General features: G+C 45.8%; 1 protein-coding gene across 2 annotated transcripts in view; it reads right to left on the reverse strand.

Annotated features, from left to right (window-relative positions):
• MYO1D (myosin ID) overlaps positions 1-13908 on the reverse strand; it is a 161710-nt gene extending 147802 nt beyond the window's left edge. The window contains exon 1 of one of the 2 annotated variants that reach the window (XM_082779267.1): positions 13725-13908. In XM_082779267.1, coding sequence (XP_082635393.1) covers positions 13725-13819 — 95 coding nt within the window. In that variant the 5' untranslated portion in view covers positions 13820-13908. Of the gene's footprint in view, positions 1-13675 lie in introns of both variants that reach the window. The other variant, XM_082779268.1, reaches the window with a different exon arrangement.
• Between the last annotated feature and the right edge of the window lie 701 nt (positions 13909-14609).

Consider the following 14609-nt stretch of genomic DNA (forward strand, 5'->3'; position numbering starts at 1 on the left):
CAAGACTCAAGTCAAAACTAGAAAGAAATTGCTATCGACAGTAACAGGAATTTTCAGTTTGCAAAATATCTATTGCACTCTATTACTCAGAGAATGACAAAACAAAACAGCATTACAAGCTCCCACTATCCATTTGAACACCAAGGGGTGACCAGATGGGTGGGCACAATTGTGTAATTTTTCTACACACTGTTACACAGCAAATTACTTGGGATCTGGCCATTAGTGCTATCAGCTTATAAATCAAATGCCTCATTAATATAAACAGAGGCTGCTTGCTTATCTTAAACTGTTTTGGGCTAAGACATGCCAATACATCTACATATGAGAGGTCGGTGGGTTGGATTGCCGTGTTTTTGTTTGTTTGTTTTTCCTGCAAGCTTTCCCAGATTGGCTATGAGACTCATAATGCTCATCAAGAGAACCAAGAATTTGGCACTCAAGGGGTAAAATGCTTTGGTGCTGCACAGAGGATCTGAGCGTGGTGTGAGAATTACTACTGGAGCAAGATACCTGACATAAAAGATATGCATAGGTATGGAAGAGCCTTCAAGAAATTTAACACAAGTGTCTTCACAAAAACAGCCCTGGTTCCTTAAACATTTGAACTCTCCAAAGTCTTCCCACATACCTAGCACAGCATCAAATACACCTACTGACCGAGACAGCCTTTCTGTAAGAACCTGTTAATTTATTCCATCCCACAATTCATGTCAGCTTAATGGTATACAGTAGTAAATATAACCCTAGCAAACTTTTTTCCTTTAATTTAGCCAAAGCACTAAAAAAAAAAAAAAAAAAAAAAAAAAAAAGCCAAAATTCACAGTATTTGACTTATGTCATTTTTTTTTTTTTTTTTTTTAGATAAAAGGACAATGCAGGGAAACCAGAGGGTTAAAGTGATGAATCAGATGGATTTTAACCATCTAAAAGATTTTGACCCAATTCAATAACTTCCCTGGCTCAACTACAATGAGCTGAACTACAGCTACTACTGAACTACTTTTATAGCTCCCAAGCTAGTTCATACGATAAAACAAGCAAAATTATTCTGATCTGTCTATCTGCACAGGGTCGAGTCACTAATCTTAGTCAGGATCCTCCCAGCAGAGAAGCTGAATTATCAGTTATGAATCAGCAGCAGGAAGTACTCCCAGGAAGACACCAAGATCTAGACTAGAGTTTTCTCCCAAATTCAGGCATGCAAAAATTTGTGTTGACCACTAACACTACTGATTGCCTACAGTACAGCACCAGAGCCTCAAAACAGTGTGATCACATCAGGGAAGTCCTGAAAAAAGGGAAGATCTATCCACTCGAAGACAGCCATGTCAGTTGTTCCTTTGTGCCGTGAGCACCAGATGCCACCTTGGCTCCTAGATGGGAGGGTCAAAGATTCGGAAACCAGAGAGAAAAGAAAAAAAAAAAAGAAAAAAAAAAAAAAAAAAAAAAAAAAAAAAAAAAGACAGACACTCTTGAAGCAAATTAAAACATGGAAGTTTACATTACTACACGGTACTCTTCCTTGCATGATGGGGGATGATACAAACCATGTTTTAAAAGACGCTATCTACCCTCAAGTCTTCTTGGCTTTCACACTCCCACCTCCAGAGCAGCCGTCCAGGTCCAGCGGGGCACGAAGCGCACTGCCCCAGGCCCCCCCACTGCTGCCCCCTGAGCAGGGCAATGGTCCCAAAGGAGAGAGAAGCAGCTGAACAGTTTCAGTGAAAAACAAGACTCAGTTTTGACAATAAGCAGCCCCCCCCGTAACACTCCAAAAATGTAAGCCCTTAATGGAAAACATGTTTTCTATCAAGTGATTGGAAAAATTAAGCAAAAAATTTGTAATTATTTCAGAATTGTCCAACTTGACTACAGACTCGTATCAAGTCTGGCTTGCACAGTCTTACACCAGGCTTATAAAGATTTACACATATCTATTTTTTCTTGGCTTTTCCTCAAAGCAGTTTAAGCTCAGTATAACTAATAAAGACTCTGAGAATTAGCTGCCAGAGACTGGAGATGTCTAGCTTAGGAATGTCTGCATCCCTGAAAGCCAGGATGCAGTACAGCCCAAAAAACAAGTTAAAAAAAAGGGGGGGGGGGAGAGACAAGATTTCTATTGTTTGTTTTGCTAGAGACATAAATGCTACATTTAATAGGAAAAGGGGAAACAAATATACTCCTTTTTATATACTGATTTCTGCATGTACACACAAACATAAGTGTTCTCGTCACTTAGGTCAGTACATAAACCACATAAAGCAACGTTACTTTCTTACTGCGACACAGATGAAACTCAAAAAAGGAAACACTTTATTATCAAGAGGCATTGTCCACAAAGTAATACATCTAACCCTCAGTCTTATTTTAGAAAGTCTCCCTGGTAATTTGCCTGTGCTTTTGAAAAGCAAGTAATATGTTTTGAATTATAAGAGGTTACAGGGACATTTTTGTGGTAAATTTGGACTTTCATTTGCAAAAAAACCTTCAGTGCTACAGAAATCCTTTCGGAAATAACATTTTTTTGTCATTGCTAAGCACTTTTCAACAAAGTTTAATAGCTACTGTTCCAAGGAGCTGTTTACATCCAGCTTTAAAAGAATACCAGGGTACTTCTCTCCCTGCAAACAAAAGGAAAAGCAGCATAGCTTCTTTCCAGTATTTTGAGAAGCAAACAAAAGAGATACACACTCTGCATTATACAGGAGCAACAATCTTCTGAGAAGGCTCACTTAGAGTCCTAGTGCTCAGGCTCTGGTGTTCTGGGCTTTTTCTAGAGCTTTAAATTATACTCAGAGCTCTTCAAGCCTTCTTTCATTAGTTCCCCTGCTCTTTACACCCAGGATCAAGAAGGAACACATTTGCTATTAAGGAGAACAGGAAAATACTATTTCTAGCCTCAGAAGTTTATAAAGCAGCTGGGATATCTAGTTTGTAAACAGTGCATGGGAAGAAGACCTCAAAGAAAGGTAGTCAGATTTTTTCTTTGAAGGTGAAACTTCCTTTAAAATTAATTATTTTAAACAAAATAACCTATTTACTTGAAGTTTAGCAGTATGAATAGAAGAGAAAGTTTTACTGTAAACATCTAAAAGATGCCTAGCCACATGAAAGCTTCATTGTGCTCTTGATAGCCATGATGTAAAAGCCTTTACAGCCACCAGTTTTTGCTGACTGATCTGCCAGACTTCACCATCTCAACATACTGTAGAGGAGCTCTCCCAAAAGAAAGCTGTGTTGTTCATACAGAGGGAAAAGCACATTTTTTGTTGTTTTAGTTTGTTCTTCCTCACTATTCATTGTGAGACAGCCTTTGCTGCCACCCAGTAAGCTGTTAAAATATGCGTTCCCTGTACTCAATTGTCTTGCTTCCTGGATGGAATGATGCAGTGAATTGCTCAAGCCACCTTCCGTTTCCCTACTGTGGCTTTGTCCTAGCCACCATAAATAAAACAGTGCAATGATGAAGGCACTGATGAGTCTGATGCTTACAGTGGAAGACAGGTATTAAATGGGAATCTTTTCTGAAAGTTTCAACTGGCTCCCCAAAGTATAATTCGCCTGAGGGGTAGCAATGTATGCCTGCTCTGCATCACAGATTAAGAATCTTTTCATCAGGAGCCTCATTTCAAAAGACTCATTCAAAGGACATCAGAAGTTTCAGTGAAAGACCACGTAGTTGGCTTGATCTAAATAAACAAGATTGCGTGTGTGGAGAGACAAGCACAGAAGTACAAACTTAAAACATTAAGCTTCGGAGATGGAGTTGCCCTAAGCTAAACATTCACGACTTGGAGCACATCACATTGCACAAGCCAGAGTCCTGCCACAAACCTGCTCGCTCCAAAACTTTTGTTCCACAGGAAGATGCAGCAAGGACTTCAGGCTTCCCAAATGAAGCCACGGCAACCTTAAATGGGAACAGATCACAATACTTCAGTAAACCCTTCTTTACCTGACCAACTTCAGACAGGATAGCATCAGGCAAGGCTCTGTCCAAGCCAAAGAGAACATAAACTCCCCCGGGCACAGATCCCATATGGAACCAGGAAACTACTTGAACAGATCAACACGATAATCAGTGGTTACAGCATACCAAACCTCCTACCATGACAAAGTTTGCGCAGCCTTCATAAATTAGACATTTAAGGAGGGGGCAGTATCTTTGCTGAAATTTATATGGTTCTTCTTCCTTGCCAAAAGGAGCAAGGGAAAAGTACAAAAATGCTTGTCAGATAGCTTTCAGGCAGACCTATTAATGATTTGGTACTGTGGGAGAAACTGATAAACAGTAGAAGGAGATAAACTGTGCTTCTGAGGTCGAACAGGAAAAAGGCAAAGAGATAGGTGAAGCAGATAAAACAGGAAGCAAAAACAATCTCTGTGGATGCACTTTGAACGAGCATGTGCGGGAAAGGGGGGGCTGCCAAGGCCTGAGATGCAAAACAAGCTCAATATCAGCATGAAGGTAACTCTAGGCAAGAGATCCAGCTGTGCACATAGCCCAGACTCAGACCTGATGCAGGAAATAACCCATAACTTTGAGCAGAAGGGGTTGATCAGGTGGGGCAGGCAGAACCACTGCGCTGCTGTCCAGAGGAGCATGCTCAGCCTTGTGGGCAGACCTCGGCCAGGACTAACACGGTGGGGCCGGGGAGGACGCCTCAGCCATCAGCAGCATCAAGAACACACCAACGGCCTCTTCAGCAAGGGGGGCGGTTGGGCAAGGGCTGCATCTGTACAAAGGCACCGACGGTGAGAGAGAGGAGCATCGGGGATGGCCCAGGGGATACCATGGCTATAGAGACACAGCTAGAAAATCAGCAGGAGTAACGAAGGGGCATGCAGCACAGCGCTTTTCAGAGGGATGGTGAGAGTACTGATGCTCTGGAGTACAGCAAGAAACATCCAAGGATGAGAAATGATATGAGGGCACGTAAGCAGCTGTCTACAGGTCACATAACTGGTTTAATGTTATGTTTTCACCAAACAGTCAACACGTTTTTCTGGGAAGAATGCTCTCCATCAGACAGGATCATACACTTGCTGCTTGCTGAAGTTTCACATCCCTCGAGTCTGCCAGGTCAAAGCAGGCAAATGGCAGCCGCAGGGCAGACCACTGCCAACTTCTAAATCAAGAATGGATGGCCAGCAGCACCACAGCAAGCAGGAACCACGTGGTGCAAAACGCTTCAGCAGACTGGTGAATGGGACACAACGCAACAGTGGTGAGACACGAGCATTCCAATGCTGTTCAGGGAGAAAATTCAAAGTCTGCACAGAAAAACACTCTGAAATCAGAGGGCAAAATAGGAAGTACCATCACTGTCACCAGGTAAAGCAGTAAGAGTAGATATGCCCCGGCACCAGTCACACTTCTACGGATGAGACTGCAAAGTGGAACACTGCGAGAGCATTGATGACAATGAGGATGGGTCCCCTGGCTTATCATTAGCAACTATTTTATTTAAAATATCTTCACATGATCCCCCTTCTTCCTGACTCAGCTTCTCACTGCTGGGTTCTGACAGCATCTGCCCAGGAGTTGGATCCTTGTGGGTCCCTTCCAACAAGGGATATTCTATGATCCATCTAAGTGACTACTTACAAGCAGAACTGGTCCACTGTCCTGTCACAGCCTACAGCAGTTTGGCCCCAGGCAGACCAGGTGAGAATGCTAGCTGAAATAAATCCAAGGAATTCAAAAAACTCATTCCTAGCAAACAGAGAGAGGATCAAATTAATGGTTTAGGTCAGAAGAAGTCTTTTCAACAGCTTAAAATCTAATGCCCCTTTTTTACTCCCAAAGACAGAACAGCCTCACCTCCAAGGTGTTCTTTTAACATTTGGAAGCCTCACGATAAAAACTTATTTCCCCTCCATGGTCTGTTTAACAGAGACAGAAATATCAGTACATGAACACAGCAACGTGAATTGAGGTCTCATCAGATCTAACTGAAAAGCCACGAAAGGAACAGCCATGTTCCAGAAATTGTGACTTTGTTTCTGAGAACTGGAAACGAGTATTTGGTACAAAGTGAAGCGCACCTCCCTTATTTAACAGTCACAGACAAACCTGGGTGCAGCCATCTATTCCTCTTCAAAATCCTTTCATTCAAAATCCCACCCCCCCCTTCAAAATCCTTTCATTCCACAGTGAGATGCAATCCTGACTGAGGGACTGAGAAACAAGAGTGATGATGCAACTGCCAAGTATGTAGCAAGATCCGCAACTATAAAAGGAATTTGAATAAATATGACTAAAGGGGAAATGCTCAGGTAGTTTAAAAGCTTGCTCAGCCTGAAAGGAATGCAAGGGGTTGGTGGAGCAGCAGATCAGTGAAACCAGCAGAAGAAGCAGAATTTTGAAGAGAAGTCAATATAAAGGACTCTTGACTAAAGGGCACCACGAGACTCATTGGAAATATTAGCTAAGACTTGCTGTAAAAACTTGGCAGATCTTAAAGCCAGATCTTTAGCTAGTGTAATTCAGAAGGCAATAATAAATGACTTCAGCTAAGATGACACAGGCTACACATACCATCTCAAACGTATGCAAGTAGAATGCTGTACTTATTTTGACATTACAGCACCACAAACAGGTACACTGCCCACTCTGATGATCTTTAGTATCCATATTACTTCATCAGACTACGAAATAATTGCAGGGAAGAGGCAAGGATGAAAGTAAAAAAGGTTGCTGAGGAAATCCTAAATCAGCAGCTGAGTTTCTGTTGATATACTTCTTATAAGCAATTTTTTGGCAGCTATTTACACAAAGATGTAAAAAAGGAACATGCCCTATTCAGCTGACATAAAACAATTTGCTTACAACTGGATCTGTAGGGCTTTCTCTCCACACCTGAAGCCACTCCCCAGCTTGCTACCTCCCGTCACATTTCATCACCCGTGCTGTGGCAAGTGTCATAAACACAGCTCGGTGGCAGCTGGCAGGCCAGGACCAGCAGGTCTGCTGCACAGCATCACCAGCATAAGAACTTAAAAGGTATCCTGGAGGAGTAATCTCATTCATAAATCTGCCCTCGTATATTATTCATTATCATACCTCACCCACACCGCCTACTGTAACTTTTCACTCCCAGAACAGAAGGCGTTCATAACAGACGTGCAGAAGGCTCAGAAGAACTCTACAAATTAAGCATGTACAGAGGCAAAACAAAGGCTGCCCTGGGCACCCCGCACACTGCTTCATTCACACAGGCGCCGTCCGCTGGCTGGTCCTCGCTCTGGACACAGGAAAGCTCACCCTGATGCTCCTTTCTGCTACTTGCATCCTTCGGATTTGCTTTTTAAGTGAGATGGATGGCCCTTCCCATTTGCAAAGATCAAGCTGGAACACGTCCAAGCTCATAAGTCAAGTTTTGACAGACTAAGGGGAATTTTCATTCCGATCATTCCAAATCCTGACACAAGACAGCTCCCTGCAAACCGAGTAATTCTAAGGAGGCCCAGGAAAGCCGGCACAGCTTCGCTGCCAGATGCCTGAGCAGCGCTGCAGTGGCAGAGAGGAGGCTTCCCAGCAGCTTTTTAATTCAACACCACCCAAACAATTCAGATATTCATATCTCATTTAGAATGACTAAATTAAAATGACTTAAAGGCATGGAAAGCTTGTTCATTACACATGAATATTTCATTACTAAAAGTATAAATGAAACCACACATTCACGTAATATTTTCTCTGCCAGGATTAAAGATACTTTACTACCCAGTGCAAAGCCAAATCTCCCCGACCACAGCTTCAACCAAAAATATGAATGTTTAAGACAGCCCTCGAAAAATAAGAAAGACAGCGTCAAAAGGTCAGCAGAATACAGAGAGTGCCCACTCACTCCAACACTTTACAGTAAGATTAAGTAAGAAAGGGCACTATGCAGATGAAGAATCAAATGATATGGATGCTCAATATCCCCACTGAGAAAGAACTGTTCTTAATGTGTTTATGGAGACTCCGATCCTCTGACGATGGTAGCAGAGCACTGCCTGGGTCTACACCAGTCCTTGCTCATGTCAGCAGACCTGCTGAGGACAGATGGAAGGAACAAAACCCCCTCTCCAGATCCAGAGGATACTAAATGACGGAGCAAGGCTTGGAACCTGGATTTCAGGTTGGAAATTAGGAGACATTTCTTCTCAGAAAGAGTAGTCAGGCACTGGAACAGGTTGCCCAGGGAGGCAGTGGAGTCACTGTCCCTGGGGGTGTTCAAAGAAAGGTTGGACATGGTGCTTGGGGACACATGGGTGACACTGGTAGTAGTGTGATGGCTGGACCAGATGATCTTGGAGGTCTTTACCCACCTTAATGATTCTGTGATTCTAAGGTTTTGGCCTTTCAGAGCCTTAAGGTGAGTGAACGTCTGCATATTTACACACACACACACACACACACAAGTCTTAATATCACCTACTGAAACGGAGTGCTGAAGGTGGCATTCTAGGTCCTTTTCAGTTCGCTCAGCAGTGACGAAGTCTGTATGTTTTCAACACCATCTTCAGCTTCTCATATCCAAGGGGAGAGAGATGCAAATCCAAGAGGCTGATAGTTTTCCACATGAGGGTCATTCAGAACCCAAAACAGATCACTTTTAAGGCCATCAGATACTATGCAAGAAGTAGGTGCCTTTTGGGGAGAGAGCCCCAAAAGGTATAATCTGTGCACAACTTCCTCAAGAAAATCCATCCAAACATCTCTCTTCAGCATTCAAAGCCTTTGTTCATTCATTTCCTTGTTTAACTTTGCTACAGTTTTTTTTTTTTAGGGGACCGCAGCCTTACCTTTACTTTCAAAGAACAGAGCTGGGGAGACACGTTCAACATGAAGGTGTAAACGACTCAATTTTAAAGCCATTCAAGGCATGCATCACTGACTGGGACTCATGGCTAGTCACTGAACTTGCCTCTTTTACAAAAAACGACCCAAATAAAGTCAAGAAGAATCCCACTGCCCTTCCACATACCCTTGCACAATGTTTTAGTGTGCAGATGTGGCCATACACAGGCCAAACCAACACCACTTTCTAGATAATTGTACTTGCCACTGTCACAGGTATGTTTCCCTCTCCACAGCAAACAAATCCTCACAGGACCAGGTTTTCCTTACAGTCTCAATACCAAAAATATCAATCATAACCAGCATTATCTGCCTTTTAAATGTATCTGCAATGAATAAGAATTCAAAACTGCTGTCTTAATTTAGGATAACATTGATAAGGCTGGGTTTTGCATTGTAAGCAACAGCTCTGTAAACAGAAAACCCACACTTCTGCATCTTCTTTAATTAAATGCAGAGCCGTGTTTTTATTAAGTGTTGCTATAGGAGGTCAGAATTCACAACATGTGCAAGAAGACAACCATACAAGCAAAAAAAACCTACAAAAAACACTTTTTGCAGCATATCCTCAGACATGGGAGCTCAGATGTCCAGGAACTATTTGAGGTTCAAGTACAGCATTTCACATAGGGTTTTGTGCTGGAACTAGCTAAAAGGAGGGAAATAAATCTTTTTACAATCATTATACCGTACCACATTATTTCACAGTCTTCCTTTCATGCATCCTTGAATTCTTTAATAATCACGACAAAGATCCATTCTGTTCCCAGGAGGGGATTTGCACAACGCCTGCAAGAACATGCAGCTTGCTCGGATCGCAACAGCTGAGTCAAGGAGCACCTGCTGGTGAAGCAGGCGGGAAAACAGGCAGCCCTGGAGCACGCAGATGACACAGGACTACCCTGAAAGCTGCCCTGTGGCTCCAGGACAACAGACCCTTGAATCCAGTGCCTTGCAGCCAGGTCCCGCAGCTCATGTCTGCTCACCTCTGGCTGCACTCCCCCAGGTGTGACGAGAAGAGAGCCTGGAGTCACCGCTAAGAGAAGCGAGCCTGGAGTTACTCCTGGAGTCACCGCTGAGATCACAGAGCAGATCATTCAAGAAATCGAGCTGCCCCTTCTCATGTCCTAGACACCATTTTTAAAGCTCTGAGTTTTGATTTGTTTGTCGAGGTAAATGCTGATTCTACAGGACAGCGCAATGAATGTGCTTTGCAGGATAATACAGGAGAACGTGTATAACATAAAACATTTCATGCTTGTGACAAATAACCTGGCTCTCTTTCTTACAAGGAGGCATATCGGAAGTGATGATCTTCAAGTCAGAGAAACAAACTCCGCAACCCCTCACTTTTCTCATCACACTAGAATGGAAACTTCAAGCGATAAAAGTTTGCATCCCAAGTTTTGTTTATGCCACAATTTCTGCAAACTGCTGGAAACTCCCACGAGACCACTGCCCCTCTCCACCTGCCATGAGCCAGTCACAGTCAATGCGAGCACCCCGAGCCACCCTGGCACAAGCACTTGGCAGGACAGCAGCAGATCAGCGCCTCAGTGCTGGCACAGCCGAGGCCTGGGAGCTCGGCCACATTGCCAGATTCCCTGTTTCAAGGGGTCTTTCAATGAACCACACCTCCTCTGATAGAAATTGAGATACTAAACACCACAGCAGCCAACTTGTTCCCAGGTGCCCACAAAGAACCAGTCATAAATAATGCTGAGTATCTACTGAAGTGCAAACTCCTCAGATATGGCCATTTATAGGATTTTATAGTTGCTCATTAACTGGTTGTGAGTATCTGTTAAAGCTTTGGAGGTTTTCTAGAAAGAGATAAAGCTATTCCCTAAGTCCACACTGGCTATTCCAATACTCCTGCATTATTTTTTAATTATTTTGATGACTAATAATCACAACTACGCACTGGTTAGAAGCCCATTCAGAAGTAAGGAATTCAAGGATTGGCATCTTTTATTTACAATTATGGTGTAACACCCAAGGACTGCTTGAAAGCCCACACGAAACTGCCAGTTCAGTAACTGTTTGCAAGACATGGCTATGAAAAAATAGCTAAGAATATGAAATCCTCACTGAATCACAAGACGACTCTATAAATAACAGGGCACAAAGCACAGTGGTTGGGAACCAAAGTATAAATCCTCCTTGAGCCCACCCACCTACCGATGGTGCCTCTCACTTCTACAAGCAAAGCAGAGAGCCACACTAATTCAGCTCATTTCAACAGTACTAAATTCAAATATTACACAGTAATGACAAGGATAACTTAACCATTTCTCTTTTGCCTACTAGAGATGTCCTCGGGGAAAAATCCTTGCATGCACCGAGACTGGTATGATTTCAATTCCACCCACATCTGGGCTCACTTGGGAACTAAATCCAGCACAACCCCTCTTGGGTCAGCCGGTGACCCTGGACAAAAATAGCAGCTCTGGCAAAAAGCTGGATTTATGGAATAGGGCGGAGACCGTCCAAGTGTAGTCATGAAGTTAATGACAGAGGAGCAACAATTTCCCTATTCTATTCCATGCACTGCCAGCACAAAGGCAACTCATGCCATCTACACAGCGTGACAAAAGCAACGTGACATCAACACCTGAGCAGGTCTGAATCTCGGCTGCAATTTGGGTCTGACACAATTTAAAACATATCATCAGCAACTGCTAATTACCACCTCCAGAGCAGTAAACAAAAGAAGCTGATGCTGCCTGAGAAGGACAATAAAACCAGGGGCACAGGCAGGTCAGCAGGTAGGGCCAGAACTCTAACCACAGTGTCAAACAGGGCTCAGCAGAGTTTAGCAAGTTTACTAAAAAGCCACACTTTTGATAAATTCAGACTAATTTTTCCAAATGTCTCAGCACAGACAAACCTAAAGTCAGGAGGCAACAGTACCAAGGTAAGAAAAATGAACATTATTTTTAACAAAAGATTATTGAATCTACACTGCACAGATAAAAGACAACCTCGAAGCGCGGGCAGAACTGTGCCTGCAAGTTGCAGATTACACGTGCTGCAGCAATTCACAAATTCTCGTGCAAAAGCAGCAGGAGTTTAAATTGGTGTCACAGGGAAGAACCTGCTTTTGAGTACCAGTGACAAAGGTACTGGCATTAAAATGATGCATTACAGTATATCAGATTTAATTTCTATACTTTAGGAATGTTGAGCCAAAATCCTGAGGCAGGATCAGCATGCAACGGGACAGGAAAATCTACGTACCGAATGTAAGGATCTAGAATCACCAGCTCATTCCCATTTTCCTCCACACAAAATTAAGGACTACCTGTGCAGGTAGTCAAATCAATCAAATTAAATATTTTGATTCCTAAATGGAACTAACTTCCTACATTGATTTTTAATTTATCTAGCAGTCCTTCTGTTTCCAATACCACTCTTAGATTTCTATTACGTATTAACCAAAGAATAAAAACCACAAGAACAAACTGTTACATGCAAGTTTCCTGCTAATTACAACGACTTTGTGTGTAAGCCTTCTGTAATGCAATTAGTGCATCATGGCGTGCACAAATAAGAGGCAAATTTAAGCTTTTAGAGGCACCACAACATTTATTTCAATCTGACATCTCCTTATGTTCAAAGTTCAACTTGTTCATAACGTATTTTCATTACTGTTTAAATATAAGTGTCTTCCCCACCCAAATAAAGATCCAACACGCAGGAGGAAGGAGAGCAACAAGCACACCGGCTGCCACTTGTTACTATGTGGGGCACTGCTGGGATCTCAGCCCCAGCCTCGCACACCTCTGCCCTGCAGCACAGGCTGCAGCGCTCAGTGGCAGTGCTGTCAGACCTGAGAGGTGGCAGATTTCAGAGGCACAACAGCCCAAAGGAGCCCGGTTCTCCCCTTCCCCAGCAGCTGGGGAGGCTTACACCAGCTTTCTTTCCTTGGCACTTGCCAGGGCTGCCCTGAGGTGCTTCCAGCAGCCCGCCACGTCGTTAATTCGGCCTGCTGTCAGCAGCTCCCCGCGGCACGCAGGTGGCAGGCGAGGCAGGGTGCTTTCGCCGAGGTCAGAGACACCTTGGCCAAACCTCTGGGTGGCAGCCACCAAGTCACGGTTCTGTCCCAAAGGCGTCTCTTGGCAAACGCCAAATCCTTGCACAAGAAGGGGCAGAAGAGTTTATCAGGAAAAGCCGGCATGAATCTTTTATAATGGAAAGTGAAAGACAGCCACAGACGGTGGGTCCCCACGAGCTGTCCTCGCTATCAGCGCTGCCCGGGATTTGTTCAGACCTCGACACCGAGAGAGGAAGCGAGAATTAAAGCAGAGACCTGCCCGCAGCCCATCGCGCTCGGGAGGGAAATAAAAGCATCGTAAAGATCACGAAACGTTAACGTGATGAGCGCACCACGACCGGTTTTATAGCTCCTGGGGAAGCAGAGCAACCTTGGACTTGGTGACTTTTATCGCCGCTTGCCTCCTCGCAGCTCCGCGCACCTGTCGGCGGGCACTGGGTCCCTGCTGGGGGGCGGGTGAGAGGGGGGCACGGGGGGGAAAGGGAGAGGGCACGGGGGGAGCGGCCGGAGACCCCAACCCCGGGGCTCCCCCTTACTCCCCTCCGGTGTCCCCGAGCTGTGCAGCAGCAGAAAGCCCCCGCCGGGAGCTGCCTTTGTCCCCCAGCCCCTCCTGAACGCCTCCCGACCGGGCTCGGAGCCCCCTGAGCCGCAGCCCCCCCCGGCTGCGCGGCCGGTCCAGCTCACCAAGCCGGCACTGCCCCCCCCCGCACCGCGCCCCCCGGCCAAAACCCCGGGTGTGAGGGGGGGGGGCCGGGACCCCTCACCTGCCCCCCGAAGCACAACCCGCGGGGGCGGCGCGCTGCCGGCACTCACCGCAGGCGGAGGTTGGCCATGAACTCGGGCATGGTGACGGTGTCCAGCAGCACGAAGTCGGCCTTGCCGAACTCCAGGCTCTCCTGCTCCGCCATGGTGGCGGTGTGCGGAGGGGAGGGGTGGCCGAGGCACCGGGGGGGGCGGTGTGAGGCCGCCGGGCTCTCGCTGCGCTGCCCCGGGGGAGGCCGGGGGGGGGTGGGAGGCGGCCCCGCCGCAGGTGAGGCGGGGCCGCGGGGCCCGAGGCCGCCTCCCCGCAGCGGGGACTCGAGGGGCGGCGGCGCCCCCTGCTGGGGGCCAGAGGGGCCGAGCCGCTGCCCCTGACACCGAGCGACCCGGCCGCCCCCCTCCCCTCCCAGGAGGCAGCCTCGGGGTAATTAGGCTAGCGGTGCTAATTAGGGGAACGAGGAGCACACTGGGAGCACACTGAAAGCGGTGTCCTGGGGAAGAAATGATGGGGTTCGGGATATACGAAGGTAGGGCAGGAGGTTGAGTGTGCAGGTGGCTGGCACGGTCGCCACTGACATCCCCGTAACGCAGAGGCGCCATCCCTGCTCCCATCCCTGTCCCACACCCAGCCCCGTGACTCCAGGAGTCCCAGGGGCTGCAGCTGGGCTGGAGCTGGGGCAGCACCTGGAGGTGACTGGGGCAGACCTTCATCTACGGGTTCAGGGAATGAAAGACTTGGTAAGCCCATCTGCCAGTGCAGACAGAGGCAAAGAAGTTGCTGAGTACCCAGCCTTCCCCATGTCTCTCGTTACTGATTACTCAGATATAGAAACTCACTCCTAAGAGAAGAAATTGGCCACCTATAATTGCTCACACACTACTATTTTTTTTATCCAAGTTCGGATGCTCGTGCATTAGCTGAATCTGGAAGATTTTTGC

This window comes from Aythya marila (assembly GCF_965140915.1).
Source record: "Aythya marila genome assembly, chromosome: 25".
Lineage (NCBI taxonomy): Eukaryota > Metazoa > Chordata > Aves > Anseriformes > Anatidae > Aythya > Aythya marila.